General features: G+C 43.6%; 1 protein-coding gene across 3 annotated transcripts in view; it reads left to right on the forward strand.

The window, feature by feature from the left end:
* The window catches only part of LYPLAL1 (lysophospholipase like 1), a 70404-nt gene that overhangs the window by 24509 nt on the left and 19321 nt on the right, over positions 1-26574 (forward strand). For 2 of the 3 annotated variants that reach the window (XM_047755014.1, XM_047755016.1), the window contains exons 4-5: positions 6014-6129; positions 6905-7021. In XM_047755014.1, the coding sequence (XP_047610970.1) occupies positions 6014-6129; positions 6905-7021 (233 nt within the window). Of the gene's footprint in view, positions 1-6013; positions 6130-6904; positions 7415-26574 lie in introns of those variants that run through there. The other variant, XM_047755015.1, reaches the window with a different exon arrangement.

Below are 26574 nucleotides of genomic sequence, written 5' to 3' on the forward strand. Positions count from 1 at the left end.
GCTATGGATGCACAGAGGAAATAGCATTCTAGTCTTATAGGGATTTTCTCATGCAATTGTTTTTTTTTTTTTTTGTCTCACTTATCTAATAAACTTCTCATGTATTTGTAAATGTGGCACATGAAGCAAGCAGTATTATTACTGTATTTGAATATTTGTACCTGCATTTCCTGAGTTATGACTGTCATAATTGCAGATTCACTAATGCAGCCGATGGCAGTATAGTGAACGTTAAGAACCTGGGCTCCAGCTCAAACTGAAGGTTTCTGCTCCTAGAGGCACTGTTTTGTGTCAGTTTCTACTCTTAGATTCACTGTTCTGTAGTTATATGAGTCTCCTTAACCTCTCTGCTTGGAAGATAATAAATAGTACTTATCTTATGGAGGTGTGATAATTCAGTTGGTCAATTCATGTGAAATGCTTAGAAATGGGCCTGGCATGTTGTGTTGAAAAGTTTTTCTTGCTGTTGTTAAATACTCTACATATTTTCCTACTAGTTTTATTCTTTTGTAAAGTGTCTATTATAGTACCTTTTAAGTCAGATGAGATTCAGATGTTATTTGTAACAATGAAGGAAAGATTCAGTGGGAAGTCAAAGAAAAATCCATTTGAGAGGCTGAACGATTTTTATTAAAAGAACAGTTCACTTAAGATGCTAAATACAAACAATATAGTGAGGTTAGGTTATTTTTTTAATGAATTACAAGAGGAAAGACTAGAAAACTTAGAAGATTAAAAAGGAAAAAACACAGAGATGATAGTACAAAATTGTTATATCCTTATTGATTTTGTTTAACATGTGATAAAATTTCAGATTTAATGTCACACATTATGTTCTCATGGAACCCTTGTCTCTGAGATTGTAATTGCAACCAATATAACTTTGTAAACAAAGCTATTCTTGGAGTTCCCGCCATGGTGCAGTGGCAACGAATCCGACTAGGAACCATGAGGTTGCAAGTTCAATCCCTGGCCTCACTTAGCGGGTTCATGATCCAGCCTTGCCGTGAGCTGTGGTGTAGATCGCAGATGCGACTTGGATCTGGCATTGCTGTGGCTGCAGCTCCAATTTGACCCCTAGCCTGGGAACCTCCATATGCCGTGGGTGTGGCCCTAAAAAAAGGACCAAAAAAAAAAAAATTCTGTGGTCTGTTTTGCTTAGTGGCATTTAATTATATTAAACTCAGTTTTGAAAATAATGTTTTTATAGTATATGATATCCCACCCATCCTACATAGTCTTCCCAGCTTGGGTCCAAAACGGGGACTTTTCATAATACATTTAATCTCCGGATCGTTGATAATAATTTTAAATGGTAGAGCACACACACACACACAGAACTACCAAAAGCTTTACAGTTTCATGAGGGAGAGAGCGAAAGAGTGTTCTGATACAATCCAGGGATCACTGTAAAAGTATTTACAGAGTGTGCAGTGTGGGCAGTGAGGAGAGACCAAGCAAATGCTGTGGGAGCTGGGAGCCGCTTCTTGGAAGAGAGAACTTCCAGTTGAGCTTTACAGAAGGAGTGAGGATATGATGGGTAAATAGCAGGAATACATTCCCGAAAGCAAGCAAGGGCCACGTCTGCGTCTCTCAGGATGTACGAGTTTGGCGTGCGCTTCAGCTCCTGGGGTTGTTGAACTATATGCACAGTGACGCCATCGAATGTGCATTAGGAGGACTGCAGTGACCCCCCTGTGGAAGCTGGCCTGCGTGGGGGCCAGGAGAAGGGCAGGATGGCCAAAGACTAACGTGGACAGTTTTTCAAGACTCGGGAACACGAGGTTTGAGTACAATTCCGCTTGAGGACATTGTGGTCACCTGCACGTGTTCGCTACGAAAACAAAGTCTTTGCCTTGTCGTTCTCCTCAATAGACATATACTTTCTTCATGGGAAAAATAACCTTTGGCTAGATAGGCGGAGCTGGGCGGAGTCTGCTGTGCAGGAGATGTGGGATGAGAAAAACACGTTCCTTCGAGGTGCTTGTGAACCTTCCCTCTGTACCTGAAGCATATTAAGACATAAGAGTTTATTTTTATATATTTACACCACACAAGATTCTACAAAGGGTATGATAAAAGCTAGGAGCAGCAGGGGCGATCAAATAGTGACTTTTAATTTACTTTCTGAGTTTGGCAGCATAGCTCTTGTTGAAACCTGGATTCAAATCCTGTCTTCTGAGAAAATTATTAAGAATATAGTTTTATACTGTGTAAATTATACAGATTGTTGTCTACAGTATCTTTATTGACCCTTGTAGTGGGTAAAATAGGATATTATTATTCTCATTTCAGATAAGAAGAAACCAAAATTCAAAGAGATTATTGGCTAAAAAATAAGAGTTAAGACTAGAACCCAGATCCACTGACGATAGTCAAAAACTCTGCACCACAGTGAGATTCCTTTTTCAGCCACTAGGTGGTGATAATTTGTTATTAAGAGAAAACTGACATAATTTAGGTTTAACTTTGATCTAGGATGTATAGAACCTGACAAACGATAATGACCAGATTATAAGAATTTTGATAATACGAGCATATTATCAGATGTTTGAAGCAGGGAGAATCAAGCATGTCTGGAATTATGCCTGAGTGATTTACATGGATGCTCTAAATACCCATCCTGAGGAAAAGGGTTAAGGGAATAGTGGTCCATTAATACAATTGAGTATTATGTAACCACTATATACTATATATACACATTTAGAAGGTACTTGGTATGTGTCATATATGTTCGATGAATAAAAAATAATTCCAGAGTTTTGTAAAACTGTTTTAAGACATTCAAATCAGTATTACAGAAAGAGAGTAAGGTATAAAATTGTGTGTGTAGAGTGAGCTTAAGTGTTAAAATGAATTTTTTAAAACGTCAAAATCGTATGAGTAGTGAGATTTTTGAATAACCCAGTTTCTTTTTTTTTTTTTGGTCTGCATGGTGGAAACACTTTATACAATGGGCATGTATTAACATATTAATGTTATAATAAGATTTAAAGTTAAAATGAAGGGATAGATGGAATTACCAAGATGAAACCTAGCTCCACAATTTCCAGGCTCCCTTTTCTGACATTATATGAGATTTCTGCTGAAGCTCATGGAACTAAAACTTGAGAATAGCATTCTTTTACTTTCTTTTCACATAGGTATGTTTTAATTAAATAACTACATTTTTTCAACAACAGTTATCAGAACTTTAAAGGCTTGGGACTACTGTTTTAAAAGTTTGCCTTAGAAAATGATAAATATTTTGTTTGTCCTATAAATGGTGTATGAGAGAAAATCTACAAACATGAAGGGCATAATTTATATATTCCCAAGTCTTTTGAGACTTTATCACAGTTCAGTCTGAAGAATAATTATATAGTCATTACATGGAGGAACTCTTGAAACTTAGAAGGAGGGTGGATTTTATTGCAGTTTTAAAATCCTATTCAATTAATTGTAAACATTAATTGTAAATTTTTTTTTCTCCCTCTGGATTTTGTTTTCAGATAGATTAGCTTAGTTTTCGCAGTATAGTTTTTATACATTGTTTCTGTTTAATTTAAAGAGTTCATAAAAGCTAGGTTTATTATTTTTTAACATGTTTTATTCAGCTTGTTAATGTATGTTGCAATGTTAACTCATGACATTTTAATACTTTACCAGCAACTATAAATATACATTATAACTATTACCTACAATGAGTTTACTATTTGGCATTTACTTATTGAACAGTATATTTTATATTGCATTTCAGACACTTACATGGAAATTGAATTCAAATAACTAGTCCTTTGTGTTAATTTTTCTCCTATTCAAGTCCCTTTTCACACTGGTGTCCACAGTGTAAGAGGCGATTGTGTTGTCAGAGACGGCTGCTGAGGAAATGCAGACTGTCTCACAAGGCTCCACGTAGACATTTGACTTCGATTAAACCTCCAAGGAATAAGTTTTCGATGAAGACATTTCTCTCCACTGTACATTATGAGAAATTGATCATGAGGCGAAATGTCTGTAGGGTGCATTTTTGTTGTTGTTCGCAATATTTTGTGTGTGGAAAAGTGTTTTCTTTTTCAGTTGTGTTGTTGCTGCTGTCAGGCTGGTCCCATCAAGGGGCTCTGAAAGCACATAAAATGAGTAGGTTACCCGAGTCAGTCAAAATGAAGTGATGGGGTGGGTGCCTTTAACGGGTAGCATTTTCTCAGTAAGGGGGCTTTTAAAATAATTTGCTAAATGTATTTTTGCTTACCCATCTATTTCTGTTCATGTTTTCCCTTTGGTGTGATTCAGAAAAGAATCTTTATCACATTAAAAGATCGCATTTACTAATCTCAGCCACAGCGTTATTGTTTTGTTTTTTGTTTTTTTTTTTTCTTTTTTGGCCGCCCTGCAGCATGTGGAGTTCCTGGGCCAGGGATGAGATGCGAGCCGGCCACAGTTGCCACCCCTACGCCACAGCTGTGGCCCTGCTGGATCCCTAACCCACTGTGCTGGGCCAGGGGTCGCTCGAACTTGCGTCCCAGTGCTACAAAGACGCCCCCGATCCTAGTGCACCACAGCAGGAAATCACAGCCTTATTTTTTAGAAACCATTGATTTCACTGGTGTTCCATGTATGGATTTAGAAGCTATTTTTCAGTCACTGGGACAGCTTAGATTTTCTGCACGTACTTCATTGTCCAATATGATACTCCCCAGCCACGTGTGAGTAAACATAATTGAACTATAGGTGGGATGTAATAAAATTAAACGTTTCATTAGTCAGTCACATTTATTATGTTCCTCAGGTACATTTGGCAAAGATGTAATTGAAGATCTCAAATTTCTCCAGCCAATGAAAACTGTGTTCCTACCTACAGCCTTGTTATCTGTAACATACGGGTTTCTTTTAAATCAGATGTCCTTTAACTCTCACTCAGGCTGGGGAGGGTGGCCCTGAGTCTGGCTGACTCCCGTACGTCTGTAGGGCTCCCCCTGTGCCGTGCCAGGGCATGTTCCTGCCGCCCCCTCCTGTCACGTATCTGTTTTCCCTCGAACAGAAGGGTCCGTGGATTTTAACCTGCACGTCTCCAGTGGCCAGTGTCACTCCAGTGACCGTATTTGGCACATAAAATGCAGTAAAAGTTTGTCAAGTGAGTAAATTGTTCTCTGCCAAACTCTTTATTTACTTTATTTATCTATTTTGCTTTTTAGGGCCACCCCCGAGGCATGTGGAAGTTCTCAGGCCAGGGGTTGAATTGGAGCGGTGGCTGCCGGCCTACACCACAGCCACAGTAGCGCGGGATCCGAGCCACCTCTGTGACCTACACCACAGCTCATGGCAACGCCGGATCCCCGACCCACTGAGTGAAGCAGGGATTGAACCCACGTCCTCACGGACACTCGTCGGGACCATCCTGCGCCGCGACAGGAACTTGCCCAAATTCTTTTTTTGAAAGTACATATGGATATGTATGTTTTAATTATACCATCACAAGGCTGTTTTCAAAATAATATTATAATACAAAGATATTTTAACTGGCTCATCAAATTTTTGGTCCTCCTTCCTAATTCAAAGATCCCTGAGCATCTATGATACGGCAAACACTAGAAATACAGTCCTTATGGAGCTTGTAGCTTGGCAAAGAAGGCAAAAAGGTGTATGTTATTAATTGTAGTTCCAGTGTGAGGACTCCAATAAGTATAAACAAAATATAAGTCGACATTAGGGGTTTAAATAAATAACACTTGTGCCATGACTCATATTTTGAATTACGATGAATATTTTTACTCGACGACCAAGGTATCTTTGTTCGCTTCTAGCCCCTCTTATGACAGATTATTTTACCAGTGATGACATAGATAGAACAGTGCTATTTATTCATGGCAGGTCTTTCTCCATGAGCTCTAAAGTAAACTAAATTTTCTTTTTAGCATTTATCTCTTTTAGGTCTCCAAATATTTATGGAAACCTGGCATAGCTATATCTTGTTCTAAATTATTGTTAACACATATTCTGCTATGTCTGATAAGTGAACTTTTGCTTCTTGTAGGAGGATTTTCTATGGGAGGATGCATGGCGATGCATTTAGCATTTAGAAATCATCAAGATGTAGCAGGAGTATTTGCCCTTTCTAGTTTTCTGAATACCGCATCTGCTGTTTACCAGGTAAGTTCCAGATTTTAAAAGCAAAGCAGAATAAAAAAAGAAAAGAAAGGAAAACCATTAGACACTGACACATTGCAAGTAAAACAACATTGATTAACCACTGCTACACAGGGCATTTCTGGGAACTGATGACCAAATTAGTTTTATTGATTAACACCAGCCAGTCAGTCATGTTTCAGCAAAGAATTTGGTTCAGCAAAGTGTCAAAGGGGTAGGATAAAAAAAATGTGTGTGGAAATCATGTATCTTTTATGCATATTAAAAATATAGATGATTCAGCTAGGTTGGTTTGTTATGTCATGAGCATCATCAAACCAGAGAATCAGTTACACAGCCAGTACCTGTTCTGCAGCAATGTCCTAATTTATGAATATGGCGCATTAGAGTGTCGCAGCCTCGTTACCAGCAGTGGAACCAGCAGGTGCAGCGATGCGACCAGACATGTCATTTTTCCCCTGCATCATCCCTTAGCCCTGCGCGCCTCCCTCTTTCCACTCCATGCGAAAGAGGTGTGTCTTCCCAAGACCCACGGTCTCTGCGGGAAGTGCTTCGGCCGCCTCGAGCCGGTCCTCTGCGTGTGGGTGCAGGTCACGTCCGCTGTGGCTCACGGGGACCCGGCCCTCCGGCGAGTTCCTCAGACGGCACCACCGCGGCCCCTTTCCCCCGGAGTATTGAGGCGTGGGTTCCCCTGGCGTCTTTCGGCCTCTCAGACTGCCGAGGATGCTGGTCTCACTGGGGGTCTGAGACGCTTCCCTCTTTCTCTTGTCCTCCCTAGGCGCTCCAGCAGAGTGACGGCCTGCTCCCTGAGTTGTTCCAGTGTCATGGTACCGCAGATGAGCTAGTTCTTCATGCCTGGGGCGAGGAGACAAACTCCACGTTGATGTCTCTGGGGGTGAGCACGAGGTTTCATAGCCTCCCAGGCGTGCAGCACGAGTTAAGCAAAGCAGAGCTAGAGAAGCTGAAGTCCTGGATTCTCACAAAGCTCCCAGAGTGACGGAATCGGGACGGATTTGTTCACAGACATGTAGTGTCTTGTTGAAAAGTGACTTTTACGGCCAGAGTCTAATTTGATAAATAAGCGAAAATAGTGAGACACATCAGCAGGTTACGGGCTTATTCGCACCGCGGGGAGTAGTATGCTCCAGGTCATGGCAAACATTAATTAAGGCAAGCGTCTGTGCGTGATTTGTCAGATACATGTTCATAAATACTTGGAAACCTTTTAAGTAATTGAGTACTAAGCAATTAAACCAGCTTGAGTAAAGGCAGTGGGAAATCCTGAAAAGGTTTCACATGATAGTATTTTGTCTTCATCGTCACCTTCTTTAAACCACCTTCCCAGCGGGGTGTTCGTGTTTATGTGGTTTTCAGTGCCCCCCCTCCCCCCCGTCCCGTGTGTCGTGTGGTTTCGCGTTGTCTCTGCCCATCCTCACAGGGCCTTGAGGAAGTAGACTGACTGGGTGTTACTGGTATTTGATCCCAGGGATAGGAGGATTAAAGACTCCCCCAAAGCCTCGAGAGTGGAGGCTGGAAGCCTTCAGGTTCCCGGTGGAGCCCTCTTTCTGTGAGACCAGAGGACTGGTCTGCTCCAGGCCTGGGGCTCCGCTTAGGCTCCAGGTCGCTGTCAGGACTCGGCATGGCCGGTCTTTTCCGTTTTATCCGTTCTCGTGGATGTACAGGGGTGGCACTTTGCTGTTTTGTTCTTTTAGGGCCGCACCTCTGGCATATGGAGGGTCCCAGGCTAGGCCGTGAATTGGAACTGCAGCTGCCAGCCTCGCCACAGCCACAGCAACACCAGATCCGAGCTGCGTCTGCGACCTACACCACAGCTTGGGGCAGCGCTTAACCCACTGAGCGAAGCCAGGGATGGAACCCGTGTCCTCATGCGCTGAGCCACGATGCGAACTCCCTGTTATTTTCACGTCATAGGAATTTCTTGAGGTATGATAAGAGAACAGAATTACCAGTGCCTTGCACACATTTCAGGAAAATTCAGATTATGTGAGACACAAAGACAGCTGGTGCACAAGACTTTGTGTGTGATTTTAACACATGAAAAACCAAAATTATATTTACAGAGAACCAGTGTACTGTTATGTATGTTTGGTTCTGCTTCACATCTGCCTGTAGAAACACGTCTCTGTGGCTATACGCGCATACAGCCTTTCCCAGGGAAGGGCGGCCGCAGCGTGTTCCCGCTCTGAGGCTAAGGTGCAGGTCCTCGCGTGCGTCATTGCGTGTGTCGTCTGTCATGTTGGTCAACTCTGCCACTTAGCTGCAACCAGATCAGGTCCGTTTGTTCCATCCAGCACTGAATTAAGCTGCTATGATCAGAGCTCTAAGCACCAGCCACACTGCAGCCCTGGTCCCAGCTGCGCCCACCAAGGGCCTGGTCCCATCCAGCTGAACAATTTCCATGGCCTGGTAAGGATGTGCCTCAGGAGGCCAGCTGTCCTTCTCCTTGAGTTTCTGTACCGACCAAAGCATTCATCCAGGTGTTGCAAGGGCAATTGCTCAGACTCCATCTGGGCCTGCAAGGCACAGTCCAGGACAGTGCAGCCTCCACCGGAGCCCTGGCCTTAATGGTCAGGAGGAATCGCAAGGCTTTGAAAGAGCTTTACATAATCTCCCAGCATTTTATTCTGACCCTTGCCCAGAAAACAGCTAAGGACCCCTTTCTGAGGACAGCTGTATTTATTGACCTAACCACCTTACCAGGGTGTGTGGTCTAGGAGAAAGTAAAACGGGTAGATCCAGACATCTGTTGAGTCAGTTTTTGGTGAGAAAGACCCAATGCTCAACGATACCAAACCCCAGTGAGTTGTAGGGACTGTGTGCAGCCCATCCAATACCTGACTGCCAGCTCGCTGTTGAATCATTTTGCAACAAAAGGCTCTGCATTGTTGAATGGGAAGCATTCCAGAAATAAAAGCCAAAAATACAATACAGATTCATTTTATGAGCCACAGTAGTGTGGCCCCTGTCAGCTTATCAGACTGGAACAGTGACACATAACCTGAGAAAGTATTAATACGCAGTGAGGCACCACTTACAACCCCAAGAAGAGGTCAAAAGTCAGATGTAATTAGTGTGTCAGGAGCAAGCATGGGCAATGCCCCAGGCAGTGTGGTTGCCTTCACTGCCAGACAACTGGGTCAACTTTCGTCAGGACTCAAAAGTTTGGCATGCAACGGCAGGCCGTATATCAAATACACTGGCTCCTTTGCTTTGTATCCAGTATAATGGTTGATGTGTCACCGTGTCTAGTCTGCTGATGGCTTAAGTAAGCAGTGCTGGCAGTCTGGCCGTCCAGTCTCGACCAGCAGCTTGACTCCAGTCAGTTTCAGCAGAAAAGTGGGTCCCTCTACATAAGTGACTCAGATGGTTCAATCAGCAGCCACTGTTTATTTCCTGGGTTAGCAGAGCCAAAGGGAGGGGGGGCTGTCTTTAATCTTCCAGTCTGTGGTTCGCCAAGTGACAGTCCAAATAATCAGGCCATGACAACAACTCAAGAGTCAGTAAAAATATAATGAGGTTGATCCAGTGTTGTGTTTGCCAGAGCTATGAGGGCGACCTTGAGTCTTGCCCACTGAGCAGAAAGACCCTGTCCACTTTCAGTTCTGAGTCGCTGGCCCTGAGCCCAAACAGTTGCATCTGACCAGTGGCCACCATCAGGTTTCAGCTCAGCCAGCCACCGCTGAAGCAGGCCCAGGCGTTAAGGGAACCTCTGTGACTCAACGGCCCTGCACCAGCAGCTATGCTGCAGGTGTTGAGGTGGAAGAGCTGCCATTTTTTCATGTAGAGCCAAGGCGCCGCTGGGGCCAGGCCGGCTGCAGTCTTCAATGTGCCATTTCCATGACTGGATCCTTTTCACGTTGTTAGTCATTGAGTCTGAGTCGATCCATCCCAAAAGGGAAATACCAGGCCAGAGAATCACAGTTCCTCCAGGGGACGGGCACTCCGTTTCAACAAGAGCCCAAGAGTAAGCTGACAGCTGCTTTTTCAAAAGAGGTCCAGCTGGGAGCTGTGGCAAGGAGGCGGTGAGTGAGTCCAAAGGAGGCCACCTCCGATTGCCAGAGGCTGCAACTGGCAGCATCGTCTGTCACAGAGGCTTGTGGCCCGAAGGGTCCTCAACGGTGGAGGGCCTGGCAGCGCCAGCACCTCCCTCCGTGCAGCTCCTCCCAAGCAGGAGAATGGCTCTGGGACCTCGCGGGCGCTTACAGCGTAAGCATGTCAAACATGAATACCAGTCACACATTCAGCAGCGGGACCCAGAGGACAAGACACTGAGTCCCCCCCGAGGGCTCCACTCCCGGGTTCACATCTACCTCCTTGCTGTGAACTCTTGCCCAAGCCGAGCAGTCAAATTTGGGCATAACCCTCCCTGGAGGGACCAGTCGGCTGGAACTCGGGTGCCAGTATCCGCCAGATCCACAAAAGTGTGAACCCCTTCTCTTCCCCACATTCCCTGGGGATGGATTGCGATTTTTCATCCCTTTGGAGAACAGAGCCATGTCACCCTGGCCCTAAGCTGTCCCTTACACCAGCTGAGGTCTGTGAAAGGAGGAGGGGCGGATCTCAGGGGTATGGGGGCGCAGGGGGGAGACTCCATGCTGTCGCATTTCAGTTTTGAGAGGCATATCGGTGGCCTGCAACAATTTGGGTTGTCGGAGTCTGTTTCTCACTCTTCAGGGGGTCGACCTCACCAGCCTTGTAAACTCCATCTAGGACTTCGAAAGCCTGTCCCTGAGTGCCAGTCAGTGCCCTCTCTGTGGCTTCCAACCGGAAATCGTCTCCAGGCAGTTTTCTGAAGGGTCCAAAGTGCCCTTAAGGCAGGTAGGACCCAGTGTGCTCTGAGGCCTTCTACGCCACCCCAGTGGATGCAGGGCTGGCGGCGTAGATGCGGCTGTCGTGTTGCCTCTTGAGGAGCACCCTGCATGATGCCATCCATCCACCAGAGAACAGTCTAAAGATTAGCCGGGCCTCTCCCCGTAGGGATTGTGAATCTCCCTTCCTTCACACTCGAGGCAGGTATGTGTCTCTGCACCTGTTGTCAGAAGGAGGAAGGATCCTTCTGTCCATACAGAACGAATGTTAGTATCCGTTATTCTAAAAGGGGGGCCCGAGGCTGAGATTGACCGAGGTCCTTCTACTGGAGGAGAATTAGCAGTAAACAGGGTACCAGTTGGGGAGCTGTCTTGATCCCGTTCCTTAGCCTTCACTTGCCCCCCACCCCCACCCCAATTGCTCCTCATTAAGGGAGAATAAGCTGGAACACCATTTACTGCCCAGTTGACCGGACGGTTTGTTGAGCGTGTTCGCTGCGATATCCCCAGGACTTCCCTCAAATTCTGCAAAGCCTTCGTTCTTTCCTTTTTCATACTTCAGTCTTTCAGAAAATGAGCGTGAAATTTAGTTTGAAATATGAGTGGAATTTTACAAAAAGATAAGCTATTGTCTGAAAATAGATGTATTTTTTATGCTCCCCTCAAGTTATTACGTGCATTACCTTTGTGATTTTATTTAGGCCTTTGTCTTGGACTGGTTACGAAAGCCATATGTGATTTTTATACTGGGAATAGAATTAATGGGTCTATGATGAATAGTGGACATCCTGTTTTGAAGAAATCATATTTTGGGCAAAATGCCCATAAGAGACCTGTGTTTTTGCCAATAGTTTTTAGTTCAGAGCCTCTGGGATCTTTCTTTTTTTCTTTTTTTTTTAAGAAGTGATGAGAAAGTTTAATGTGCTTGCATTCTATTTTAAATTCCTATTAGAGATTATTTCAAAATAGCTTGTTACTTCATTTTTTGTTATTGTAGCAAATTAATACTTTTTTTGGTTTTGATTTATTCTGGTATTTCACTACCTACTCTTAAGGACATAGTATTACTTGAATTAAAAAAAAATCTCTGTTTTAATTTTCTCTTTCCCTCTTTCTTCCCAGCTCTTTGTTTTGTTTTGTGTTGTTGTTATTGTTTGGCACTGCCTGCACCATGTGGAAGTTCCTGGGCCGGGGATCGAACCCACACCACAGCAGCGACCCATGCCACTGCAGCAATACTACCAGAGCGTCAACCCTCTGCGCCACAAGAGAACTTCAGTTTTTTCTAGTCAGTTGGTGGCTTGTCCATTTGAAACTAGAGGAACACTTGACGTATTAATACTTGACATAGTAATTTTGGCCATTCCTGGTCTGTTTTCTTTTGCCAATGAAATTATTGAATTTGAAATGTCTGTGAGAGACAGACGTCTTTCCCTTGGGCACTAGGTATTAAGCTCATTTCTCTGTCCTATAACCAGAGAGAAGTGTCAAAACCAAAGATCACAGCATGCAATCGGCAGAGGCAAATAAATGGCTCTCTCTAAAAATTTCACTTCAACAGTAATAAATCTCTAGTTCAACTTAAAAACAAGATTTTTAAATGGCGAATGAAAAATGTATCAATTTCAAATAGTAGCTGAAATCCTTTAAAAAAAAAAGTTTCTTCTTAATTAGCCTGCGAAATGTCGAGTGGGCTTCAGGGCAGCTGTTTTGACGCTGTCTTGGTTCTGCCACAGCATCAGGAATTTCTCTGGCTGGAGGGAATCCAGAAATTATCATTTTACACGTGGAAACTGAGATCCAGAGGTGGTTGGTGACGTACTTGGAATCCCGAGGAAGCCTTTGCCCTGGTCCATAGAGCCATGGTGGTAATACTCAGAAAGGCCGTGAAATACTCACCTACATTTCAAACGTCAGATTCAGAGCCATTTCCTTTCCTTTGCAGACATTTGATATTCATGCTGCCTTTGGCTCCATTTTACTGTTTTGCTAAATGCGCGTAGTGGTCCCTCCCTCTGCCTCAATAACAGGCTCGGCCTCATGTTTCATAATGGTGCAGATTTAAGAGTTTTTAAAGCCAATTAACCATTTCTCTCAGAGTTCTAATTTCTGAGCCCCATAACCTGCTTCAGTCCTTATCTTACTCGATGTCTTTATAGAATGTGATGCCTTGATTAACCCCTGATTCTGGAAACTTGAACCTTCCAGCCTGGTTTTTTAGTATCTTTGGACTATGGTTTCTCTGTTTCCTTCATTTTTTTTTTTTTTCTTCTTGCTACTCCCTTTAATGTGAAGGCTCCTTTTCATTCTGTTTTTCTCTTCATTCTCTTTCTGGGTGATCTTCCACATATGTGGCTTGGGAATGCTGGCCCCATAGCCACCTGTCTGGCCCCAGGCTCTCATCACTGCTCTCCACCCCCGCTTATACCTCCTGCAGGAGCGTCTCACCTGGGTGTCACACAGCCCCCGACACAGTTCATATCCTCACAACACCGCAAAATGTTCTCACAGTTCCTATCCTCAGAATATCGCAGAGTTTTCACACTTGCCAAATATGATTTGGGGAAAAAGCCTCATTTCCCGAGGTTCTGTTCCCTCATCTATAAAATGGATTTGTTCTGAGATAAAGGAAAAGGAGCCCGGCACAGCAGTGCAGCGTCATTGCTCTCTTGGTCTGCTCCGGAAGGCCCTTCTGTTGTGATCTGTTTTAAATGAACTTTCGGCCACATAATAATGTCTTTGTGTCACCCCCCCACCCCGATCCTTTCATCATGCCTGTGAACAAATCCTTTTGATGTTGCATCAAAGAAACGTCTTTCCACTTGGCCTCTAAACCATCCTCATGGCCTCCGCCTTGGTTCTGTTCTCATTACACTTCATTACACGGTCTGCCTCTGGTCTCCTTCGTCGCTTCCTTCTCCAGCACACCAGCAGAACCATCCGAGTTACTGGCCTTCCCTACTGCCTCTCAACCCTCCCATCTGGGCTGGCTCACCACTGTCTTCAGAAAAAAATGAAATTTTAGGAGTCCCCACTGTGGCTCAGCGAGTGAAGAACCCGACTCATATCCATGAGGATGCAGGTTCGATTCCCGGGCCTCACTCAGTGGCTTGAGGATCCGGTGTTGCCGTGAGCTGTGGTGTAGGTCGCCGATGTGACTCGGAGCCAGTGTTGCTGTGGCTCTGGCTCAGGCCGGCGGCTTTGGCTCTACTTCGACCCCGAGTCTGGGAACCTCCACATGCCACAGGTGCGGCCCTAAAAGAATAAGTAAATAAATAAATTTTAGCCAAGCAGTTACATCCCTTTACAATCTAGTCTGTGCCTATTTCGGCTTCATCCCCTGCCTTTCCCTCTCCCATGTCACAGTGCACATGCACACACACACACACACACACACACAGATGTTTCTGCCACACCCAAATTCCGTAGACACACCAGATGTTTTCACGGCTTTACCTTGAGTATATTATTCCCTCTACTTGGAATCCTCTTCTTCCTTCAGCTGACAAACTCTTAATGTCTAAGACACAGGTTTTGGGTGGCCCTGGTGTCTTTGGCAGAAGAGGCTGACCTGTTCTCCGTGTTTCTGTGCTTATCCTTTATGTGCCGGTCCCACCAACTCTAAATTGCGAACTCAAGGGCCAGGGCTACGTAGTCTTTCCTCTTCAGTGCCCAGTGCGGTGCCCAGCGATAGACGTAAAACTGACACAGAAAGCAGTCACTGGACGATATCAGACATTCCATTTCCGGCTGGCTTCGTTTCACTCTTAGATTGCTTTAGGTGTTCTTTTGAATTTATAGAAATCCAGGGAAGTGGTTCTTTCGTTAAAAGGCGTTTTCCCTGAGGTTAGATTTAATTTTTAGGAAGACGGCATTTTGCAATCCAGATGGCGGCAAATATGCAGCATGCATTCTGCTCTCCGCCCAAGCCCCAGCAGACGCAGATCCTCAGGCTGGGGACTCTCGGAGACGCCAGGTAGTTTCTTCACCTTTCTCAACACGGCACTCCAGGTGGCCACTGTCACCTGAATAACGATGGCAGCTGGGGTGAAGCCTGTTGGGATAACAAGTAGTTAAAATGTCCTTTGAATTGAAACCCTGGCCCAGCCTTGCTGCTGACAACTCTGAAATGCATGTGATGGTATTTTGTGCCGTGTCTCACATGACCTAGATAATCAACAGTTACCTGTCTTTTAGTGACTATTCATTACTAAACTATTTCTGCCCCATTTTCTCTGGTCATGCAATGGAGCAGACAGTGTCCAAGCTACTTTCGATGGTAGATGTAAGAGTAAATAGAAAGAATTGTATTAGGTAGGAACAAAAGTTTAAAATGTTATATAAAGAATAGTTTGAGGAGTTCCTATTGTGGCTTGGTGGGCTAAGGACCCAACATAGTATCCAGGAGGATGCAGGTTTGATCCCTGGCCTCACTAGGTGAGTTAAAGATCCAGCATTGCCGTGAGTTGCAGTATAGGTTGCACATGCAACACAGATCAGGCGTGGCTGTGACTGTGGCGTAGTTTTAATTTAAAAGATTTGAAGTAGTCAACGTGTAAAACTAATTTAGTGTCTTATGGTGGAGTTATGACAAGTGGGAAGGTAAAATAGATCAGTGTGTATTTTAAAACAATTTCAAATTTATATGAAAAGCAGTTGCAAGTGCAGAACAAAGAACTGTTTTTTTCCTGAACTCATTGAGAGAGTAAGCAGTCAACAGAACGCCCCGTCATCCTGAATACTATTTTCTACAGACAAGAACATTCTACAGATCCACGGTGCAGCCGTAACAATTGAGAAACTCAAAACAAGAATGATTACTATTGAATCACTATTAGATTAGACCCCCCATTCAAGTTTCACCAAGTGTTCAGTTATAACTTTTACACCAAAAAATCCACACTAGGTCACACATTACATTTAGCTGTTGTGTCTCTTTAATCGCCTCTGCTCTGGCGTAGTTTCTTAGTCTTCCCTTGATGTCTTTCGCTTTGATACTCTTGAAGCTTTTAGGACAGTTGTTATTATTTTTTTTCATTCGTTAAGGTTTTATTGAAGTAAGTTGACTTACAGTGTTGTAATCAGTTCTGCTTTACACCCAAGTGGCCCAGTTCTGCATGGACACACATGCATTCTCTTTCAGATTCTCTTCCCACATAGATGATCACAGAATATTGGGTAGAGTTCCCTGTGCTAGACAGCACGTCCCTGTTGGCCAGTCACTCCGTGTACCTCAGTGTGCACCTGCCAATCCCAAACCCCGAGTCCATCCCTCCGCACCACCTGTCCCCTTTGGTAACCATGCGTTTTACAAAGTCTGTGGGTCTGTTTCTGTTTGGCAGTTAAGTTCATTTGTGTCCCCCCCTTTTTTTTTTTTTTAGATTCCCCATATAAGTGAGATGACGTCTGTCTGTACTCAGCCACTGTAAAGAATGAAATAATGCCATTTGCAGCAAAGGACGGACCTAGAGATTGTCCCACTAAGTGAAGTTAGACCGTGACAGGCCAGTTAGTTTTGTAACCTGAATTATTCTGATGTTTCCTCGCAGTTATATCTGGGTTCATTCCTCGTGTGCGGAAGTGTAGGCGTGGCAGCACGTGCTCCTCCTCTCAGGCGGCTCATGGATTCGGTTTATCCCATTTAGAAATGTTCATTCCAATCATTTCATCAGTATTGTGACTTAAAGATTAGCCGCTATAAAGTCACTCTCTTTCTTTTTGCAGTTAGGACGTATTTTGTGAGGAGTTACTTTGAGACTATGACTGTATAGTCTCCTCATCAAAGCTTTAAATTGTTTATTTGCTTTATATCTGCACCAACTTTTAGCTTCCTGTTTTATTCAGTGGGTTTTAATATGATGTGGCCCTTTCTTTTTGGTACTGAAATTGTCGCAGAACGGGTCAGTTGGAGCCTTTTTGAGTTGGCGTTAGTGTTCCCTTCCCCGGTCTCTCCCATTCTTTGAACACCGCATGATTTCATAGCTTACAAAGCTGTATCAGGTGCATGTGCACTTTTCTTGCCCAAGCCACTGAGCCGGTCACTGCTCCAAAGATTCCTGGTTCCAATTTAGTGAAACATGCAGTTGGGAAACCAAGAGCTGGACACTGAGTAGAGCCATTCAGTGTCTGATTGCTGTTCCCAGACCCTCAGCAGATATATGCACACTTAATGTACATTCTATGTTAGGTACTCTACACTATATAGAACTTAATATGTATTTATGTTCTATAAAGACACATGCATATATAAAGATATGGAATGACTTCATATATGTACTTCTGATCCCAGGAAAAGTGATTATTCTATTCCCGAGTTGCTTCTTTCTTTCCTTCCTTCCTTCTTTCTTTCTATGGCCAACACCCATGGCATATGGAGGTTCCAGGCTAGGGGTCCAGTCGGAGCTGGCCTACATCACAGCCATGGTAACCCTGGATCCGAGCCTCATCTGCGCCCCATGCTGCAGCTTGTAGCAACACGATCCTTAACCCAGTGAGTGAAGTCAGGGATTGAACCCATATCCTTATGGACACTATACCGCGTTCTTAATCCACTTAGCCACAACAGGAATTCCTCTCCTGAGTGGTCGTGAAGCCAGCTTTTACTGGCTCCCAACTGTGAGGTTTACGGAAAGGTTGCAAGCTGATAGCTTGAAACTGGCGATAGTAAGAGTCTTTACACCATGGAAATGGTCAAACATTCCCTCTAGGTGTCTGATTTACATATTTGCCACTGAAACACTCATCTTGCTTCTGAACATCAGACCAGATTTTCCTTGCAGATGCTGTCTTCTCACTGACATCATCTCCTGATCATCAGCTCCAGCGTTAGCTGTTCTGATCCTCCTTTGCCCTCGTCGGGCCTCCCTCCCTCATGTTCATCTTAGAGCTAAGTGTGCAGCTTTCTCCCAGACCCACAAGCAGGGAATAATGGAATCATTTCTACTGACCTCTTCATCTTGACCTTCCCAAATCTAGTCCTAGGGTTCTGTTGAGTCCATCTCTGAAACGTTAATATGTGCCCCTTTTATTGAAGCCCTATTATCATTAACACAGCCTTATTTTAGTCTGCCAATTTTTTCTTGCGTGGTCAGATGAATTCATAAACTTAGCTTTGTTGTTGTTGTTGTTTTATCTTTTTAGGGCCATACCTGTGACATCTGGAAGTTCCCAGGCTAGGGGCCATATCAGAGCTGTAGCTGCCAGCCTGCACCACAGCCATAGCAACACCAGCTCCAAAGCTGTGTTTGTGACCTACACCGCAGCTCATGGCAACGCTGGATCCTTAACCCACTGAGCAAGGCCAGGGATCAAACCCGCATCCTCATGGATACCAGTCAGGATCATTACTGCAGAGCCACAGTGGGAACTCCTGAATTCATAAACTTCTTAACTTGAATGAGAGATAATGTATGATGATGGAATACTTTTGCCTTTTCTGAAATGTATTAAAAGTTAAAATTATCAGCACAGGGGTGACTTGGGCAGACATCCTGATCAGCTATGACTTAAACAGTGAAAACAGTTATGAATCTCACGAAGAAAAGTTGGAGGAGTTCCCACTGTGGCTCAGTGGTTAATGAATCTGACTAGGAACCATGAGGTTGTGGGATTGATATATGGCCTCGGCTCAGTGGGTTTAGCATCTGGTGTTGCCATGAACTGTGGTATAGGTCGCAGACGAGGCTCGGATCTGGCATTGCTGTGGCTGTGGTGTAGGCTGGCGGCTACAGCTCCGATTGGACCCCTATACTGGGAACCTCCATATGCCATGAGTGTGGCCCTAAAAAGACAAAAAAAAAAAAAAGAAAAGTTGGAGACGTGCCCCCTGGTTTGGTCTAGCTGTCCAGTGCTGTCATTTAGGAGCCAGGCTTTTCTATCTGTTGGCTCTGCCATCCCCAGCATATTGGCCTTTTTCCTGACACTTGTCTTCCTATGGTCACAAAATGGCTGCCAGCAAACCAAACAGAGCATCCGCACACCCCAGCGTTCGGGGCCAGATGAACGAGACGGCGTGGCATGAGAGAGAGTTCATCGCTTGGCTGTCTTTCTTTCAGGCGACAGAGTCTTTCCAGATATCTCCCACTACCTTTTCCTTCCATCCCAGTTTTCAGAACCATGCACCTGCAAACTGTAGAAGTCAGAACCACGTCCCCATGTTACGATGGCCCAGTTGCCCGTCCCTCAGTTCCTTTGTTCCCTGAGTAACAAACTCTACTCAGACTTTAACAGTGCATACATGTTCTAATGTGAATTTTATACCACCTCTTTTGTCTTTCCGCCGGGTAAATAAGTGGAGAAAAGCACATCTGCTCTTTCCAAACTTGTTGCCACCCCTATGTTGGGGCCCCAGTCCGTCAAGATGACGGACGGTGTATTTGTTAAGTCCGTGAGCATTAGTTGAACATGCTTGTAAATGCCAGGATACAGTGGTTAACACCACAGACAAAAATCCCTGCCCTGAAGAGGCTTGCCTTCTAGGGGCACATCTGTGCTCCCCTAGAGGAGACCTCAGTCCAGCTCAGAGAAGATCAGAAGACTCTTCAGCATCACCTTCACTTCCTTCCTACCGCCCTGCTTTACTCTCTCAAAAACAGAAGTCGGCTGTTAATGCCTGGGGTATGTTTGACTCAGACCTAAATTATATTTTTCCTGGCTAATAGTCCTCAGTTTGGGAAATGAATTTGGGCTTCTCCCTCCTTTTAAATACTCACATTTGCAATGCTATTTTTGCATCTTTTTATTCATTCTGGTCAATTATAGCGTTGAGAATTTTGTAGTCCTGGACTTTGAACAGCCACTCTCCCTTAAATTGAGTGTGCCCCCCGCCTTGAGAAGAAACTCATACTTTAAATGGAAACTTGTGCTGTACATTATAGTTCTGGAAAAGTGCCACAGGAATGTTTTTTTGATTGTATAGGACTTGGCAATGAAAATAATTGGTTGAGGAATGACATTAAAAAATAATCCTTGGATTTTGACACCTTGAAGAAGAAAAGAGAGAATGTTATTATATCGCTCTTTCCCCATAAAATGCTTTTCTTCAAAGGGAACAGTGTATGTTTAACTAAATAATAACTTATTGCTGAATGTCTCTTTTAAAAGGACATTTTATCAGTTTGGATGCTTTGGAACAGCATGTAATAGAAAACACAGATTCTGCCTTAGTCCATTTGGGCTGTTGTAACAAAATACCACAGACTGGGTGGCTTAGGAAGAATGACATGTATTTCTCACCGTTCTGAAGGCTAGAAGTCCAAGATCAAGGGGGCAGCATGGTCAGGCTCTGGTCAAGGTCCTCTTCCGGTTGTGAGGGCGTCTCACTATGTCCTCACATGATGGAACGGACGAGGGAGCTCTCTGGGGCCCTCTAATGGCCCTTAGGGTCATTGATCCCATTCATGAGAGCTCCTCCCTCAACCATGTCACCTCCCAAAGGCCCCACCTCCTAATATCATCACATTGGGCATTAGGATTTCCAAAGATGGGGCACCTAGAGCAGACTCTTCAACTGAGTAAAGACATAATGTATTACTTCAGATAATAAGAAGTCCAGAGGCTGGGCCGACTCTAAGCCAAGGACCCTCCACCAGGCAGCCAGGCTGGGAGGGACCAGGTTCATTTCATCTCTTGGCATACCCTCCCCCCCTTAAGAGGGCTGACTGTGGTCTGGTCAAGTGATGGCCTCCAGTTCCAGGCATTGCATTCAAATGCAACATCATCAAGAAGATGAAGAAAAACCACCTTCTTAGATAAGCGGTGAGATCCTTCTGTAAGTAGCACAGGGAACTATAATCACTGGAACATGATGGAGGATAATGTGGAAAAAAAGAGAACGTATATAAATGTATACCTGCGTCGCTGTGCGGAAATTGACAGAACATTATAAATCAACTATAAAATTTTTTTTTAAACACACCTTTTTTCTGGTTCTTTCTTTTTTTAAGTTTAATGTTACTAGAGTAGAGTTGACTTATAATGTTGCAGGAGTTTCAAGTGTACAGCAAAGTGAATCAGTCATACGTGTAAATAGATCCATTCCTTTTTCCCAGATGCGTGATTACAAACGATTGAGTAGGTTTTCCTGTGCTCTACGGTAGGTTCTCGTGAATCATCTACTTGATACAGTCGTGTGTAGTGTTATCCCCACTCTCCCAGTTCTCCCCTCCCAGCCACGATTTCACCTATGGTCGGTCACCCTAAGATTGGTTTTGAAATCCGTGAGTTCATTTCTGTTCTATAAATAAATTCTTTTGTGTCCTTTTTAATTAGGTTCCACATATAAGTGGTTCTGTATGGCATTTGTCGTTGACCGACTTGACTCAGTATGATAAATCTCTAGGTCTATCTGTGTTGCTGCAAATGGCATTATTTTCCATATATAGTGTCTTAGGAGTGAGCGCCTTCCCTAACGGTCCCCAGAAGACTCCCTGTCACATGTTACTGGCCAGACTTGGGTCACATGTCCATCTCTAAACCACTCACTGGCAAGGAAATAGAAAGAACTGGGGTTCTTGTGATTTGCTGAAATCTGGGTCCATTGCCTAGAGCTGGGAATGGGATCGGATCACCTTCTGAGAACATTATTTGTGGAGACCAGATACCCAAACAAAATTGGATTCTGCAGGGAAGGAAGAAGTTGGAAGGAGAGGAAGCGGATACAGAGTAAGAAGCCACTTAATAACGACCAAGTTAGGTTCTTGCTGCTCTTTGATGGGTTTAGCCATGTCAGTGCATTGGTCAAGAGAAGATGGGTTCAGCAGGGATTATATTGTCCTGACCGTACGTTTTCAGTGATGTCTAAAAGCAAAGTATGCGTCAAATGTGCACAAAGTTGAGCTCATGTCATTAAAAAATCTTCAGCGTAATTACAATTAAAGTTCCGCAGGGACCCTCCGGTCCCCAAGTGTAATAATCTGTCTCCGTCCGTGTCTCCTTTGACCGTATTCTGTTACCTCCGTTGGTTTTTAATGTTATCTAAAGTGTTACCTAAATGTTCAGCCGAGACCTACATTTGTTCAGTTTAAATCCCCACTAATGAGTGCAAACGAAGATCTTTAGGGCACTGGTGGGAAGTTGTTTTCACGCAGGCAGCTCGAGCTGCAAAGCTGAGTTCTGTGGGCAAACCACGCCAGGGCGAGTCTCGATGCCAGACTCACAGCGTCCCACGTCGCCACCCACCCACATGGACATGGTTCTGATTCAGAAGTCACTGTAGAGGCCCTTAAAAAAAAAGAAAGAAAGAAAAGCTACTTGTCAAAATTTAGTTATAGAAATCCTTGAAAATTGCTCATAAAACTACTAACAAGGACAGCCAACTTGTATAAGGCATTTCTAAGGAAATATAATTCTACTTTTAAATTAGTCCCTCTTGCCAGTATATTGAAATGCTTGGAATTTTAAGTAAATCATCCTTAAGATCCCTTAACAGCTTTGTACAGATGGAGGGCTGCGTGGGTGAATGTCTTGCACGCATGAGGATGAGATCCAGATGACGGGAACGTAGGAAGCGTTGTTTAAACCGTGTGAGAGGAGAAGGTTGAAAACATCAAACCCTCTGCTCGTAAGCAAGGGACTCACCGTCCGAACTCAGAAACGATGCAAGGATGTGAAGCTGTCCAAACCCACGGCATCTTTGTTTAGTCTTTCTCCGGACTAAAAATTTGTATTTTCTTTCAAGAAGAGATTAGCTTGAATATACAGATATATTCAGACAAGCATGCATTTTAATACACACACACATCTCTGCAGCATGCATGTTCTGTATAGTGCATGCATTGCCTGCATGTGTGTATAGGTATGTTGGTGTGTGGGCGTATGTATATAGGTTTCTTAGAGGACAGAGGTCACTGGTAATTGATGGAAAATGTTCATTATTAAACCTTTATTTTTTCATTGTCCACCGAAGCAAGAAAACATACAAATAAAAAGGGTCATCGTTTTTTTAAACGTGTGGGAAAACTCTGTCTGGGAAGAACAACCAGCTGACGGTCTGTCTGCGCCAGTCTCTCGGCGGACTCGCTGGGCCCGCTTCCCGTTCGTGTTGAACATTGGTGTCTACGGGCGGCTACATGCATGTTTTCATAAGGGCAGGGGCTACGTCAGACAATAGTCAGTAAATCTGTATGCGTAATTGTTTCTATGTCCCATATACTCACTGCCTCTCAGTAAATATTAAGCCCTTTCGGAGTTCCCCTTGTGGCTCAACTGGTAACAAACCTGACAAGGTTGCAGGTTCGATCCCTGGCCTCGCTCCGTGGGTTAAGGATCCAGCGTTGCCGTGAGCTGCAGTGGAGGTCACAGATGCAGCTCGGATCTGGCGTTGCTGTGGCTGTGGCTGTGGTGTCGGCTGGCAGCGGCAGCTACGTGGGGACGCCTAGCCTGGGAACTTGCATGTGCCATGGGTGTGGCCCTAAAAAAAAAAGAAAAAAAAATACTAAACTCTTTCAAAAAGAGAGATTTTTCTGATGTTCCTCATAACACATACATAGAGAATACCTAGCGCCAGATTTTCACAAGACTGTAGAGTCTCTTTAGATATATATGTATACACACACACACACACACATGCACACACACACGCGCACACACGTACACATATATTTGAAATGTTTCTCCCACAGTTATTTCCATAAAACTGGGTGTTGGCTTTCAGGGGACAAATTTTCTCTTGAAATTCTAAATTTTTATTTCCTCTCTGTCATAATAGGTTTGTTTTCAGAAACAAAAGTTTTCCTTTCAGATAAGCAGATATTACCTGTATCATCTAAAATCTGTGAGCTTTGAGGGAGACACTGCTTACATCGATTTGGAATAAAGTGGTATTTTTTTTCCTTCAGATCTAAGTCATCTTTGCTAACTCCGGTAACGCCCAAGCTCAAACAGCCTCATTACAGTTCATTTAAACACACACAGACATTTTTTGAAAAACAGTATAATATGAAGTTGGACCCTTATCTTAAATCATAAAAACTAACTTGGGGTGGGGGAATGGTGGACTGGGGGTTTGGGACTGGCATACGCGCACTGAGTTATATGGAATGACTGACCCATGGAGATCTGCTGTCTAACACAGAAAATTCTATCCAATATTCTGTGCTCATCTATATGGGGAAAGAATCTGAAAGAGGATGTGTGTATTTGTATAACTGAATCACTTGGGTGTACAGCAGAAATTATCACAATATTGTAAATCAACTCGACTTCAATATAACTACAAAAAATGAGAATAAAACATCCTTAAGAACACTCTAAGATACTGACCTTTGTGACAACCATTGTAACTACGTAATAAAAATGACTCATTTTTAAAAACAAAAGTACAATTTATATGGAAGTAAAAAAAAAAATTAGCCCAAAACGTATTAAAAACCTAAACATAAGAGCTGAACTATGCAATTCTTAGAAGAAAACATGGAGGAAACCTTCATGACATTTCATTTGGCAATGATTTCTTGACTATGACACCAAAAGTAAAGGCAAAACTGTAAATATAGATAAACTGGACTATATCAAAATTAAAGACTCCCATGCATTGAATGATGCAATCAACAGAGTGAAAAGGCAACCGATGGAATGGGAGAAAATATTTGCAAACCATATATCCGATAAAAGGTTAACATCCAGACTATCAAAAAACTACCACTCAACAACAACAAAAAGGATTGAAAAATGGACAAAGGACTGACTGAAGTAGGCATTACTCCAAGGACGATATACAGATGACCAAGAAGCATTATGAAAATATGCCTAGCACCACTAGTCATTAGAACAATACAATCAAAACTGCAATGAGCCATCACCTCACACCCATTAGGATGGCTGCTATAAAACTTTTTAAAAAAGAAGGCAATTGTTGGCAAGGATGTGGAGACATTGTAACCTTTATGTACACTTGGTGTCAGCGTAAAATGGTGCAGCTGCTGTGGAAACGGTATGATAGTTCCTCAGAACATTAATAATAGACTTACTTTATGATCCAGCAATTCCCCTTCTGGGTATGAATACAGAAGAGTTGAAAACAGAATCTCAAAGAGATATTTGTACCTTCGTGTTCACAGCAGCAATATTCACAATAACCAAAAAGGTGAAATAACCCCACTGTCCATTAATGGATGAGTAGCAAAATAGAGTGTGTATGTCCAGTGGCAGAGCATTCAGCTTTAGAAAGGAAGGAGTCTCTGACACACAAGACCACGTGAATAGCCCCTGAGCACATGACGCTAAGAAAGTAAGTCGGTCACAAGACGGCAGATACTGTACGATTCCTCGTAAGTGCAATCCGGAGTGGCCAGACTCGGAAATAAATAGGATGGTGCTTTCCCCAGGAATGAGGGCGAGGCTTACGAGGAGTTGTTGCTTCATGGCTCTATACTCAGCTTCGCATGATGAAAACGTTCTGGAGGTTGCGCTCGCACAACCCAGTGAATGGGCTGAACGCTACGGAACAGGACACAAAAGTGGCTAAGATGCTAGAGGTTATGTCATTTTACCATCATTTGTTTAGCTACCCCCAAGGCCCATGGACGTTCCCAGGGCCAGGAACTGAATCCGTGACAAAGCAGTGACAATGCCAGATCCCTATTCCACCAGACCACCAGGGAATGCCTGCCGTCATTTTTGAAAACTATAATAATATGCAATCAAAGATAACAATGGAAAATGCTTTCCAGATGAATGACTGTCACTGCCATAGAGAAGGAGAACAGGCTGTGACAGGCGCTTTTGGCGGGGGGCGGGGGGGGGCAGCAAGAACTTTTGCAACACACAGTAGTTCCTGGGCCAGGGATTGAACCCATGCCACAGCAGCGACCTGAGCTCCTGCAGTGACAACATGGGATCCTGAACCCACTGTGCCACCAGGGAACTCCTGTGATGGGCATTTTGAAGAAGAGAGGTGACATGTTTGTGGAGAAAGCAGTAAATAATACAGTAGAAAGACTATCACATCTGGGGTCAGTTAAACTAGGGTTTAACCATGCTGCGGATTTGCTATGTTCAGCCAAGTTCACTAAACACTCTGGTCCTGGGTTCTCTTACATATATGGCAGATATATAAGCTTAAAAGATTGTTTTGAAGATGAATTGATATATGGGTGTTTATTAAGTTCCCAATACACAGCCTGGAACAACGAAAATACCAATATATTGTTGTTGCTTTTACTATAACTGTGACTATTCCTAAATCAAAATGTTTTTGCTTCAAATCAAAATTGTTTGTAACTTTAGAAAATAAAGGAATAACATACCAGAGCTTCTATTTAATAGATAGAATTGTATGCTGCAGTGATTAGATTATCGATGAGTCTAAAAAAGTCTAAATCTACCCCTATAACTTCCTTACATAATAATTCTTTCCCTAAAAAGCAAACAATATTCAAAGAATTCTAAGTATAGAGTTCCCCATTTCTTTATGCACCAAGCATAAACTAAAGATAGTCAGAAATGATATAAATTTAAAATTACAACATATTGAACGTTATAACACTAGAAACCTGCACACAATTGCTTCTGCGTAACTGTGCATAACACCAAGGGGTTTTCTTTCCTACCTACTGCTATGCAACACTGAGGACAGCGGTCATTTCTCTCCTGCAGAATTCTTACTAATTTTGACATATCT

This window comes from Phacochoerus africanus, chromosome 12 (genome assembly GCF_016906955.1).
Source record: "Phacochoerus africanus isolate WHEZ1 chromosome 12, ROS_Pafr_v1, whole genome shotgun sequence".
NCBI classification, from domain to species: Eukaryota; Metazoa; Chordata; class Mammalia; order Artiodactyla; family Suidae; genus Phacochoerus; species Phacochoerus africanus.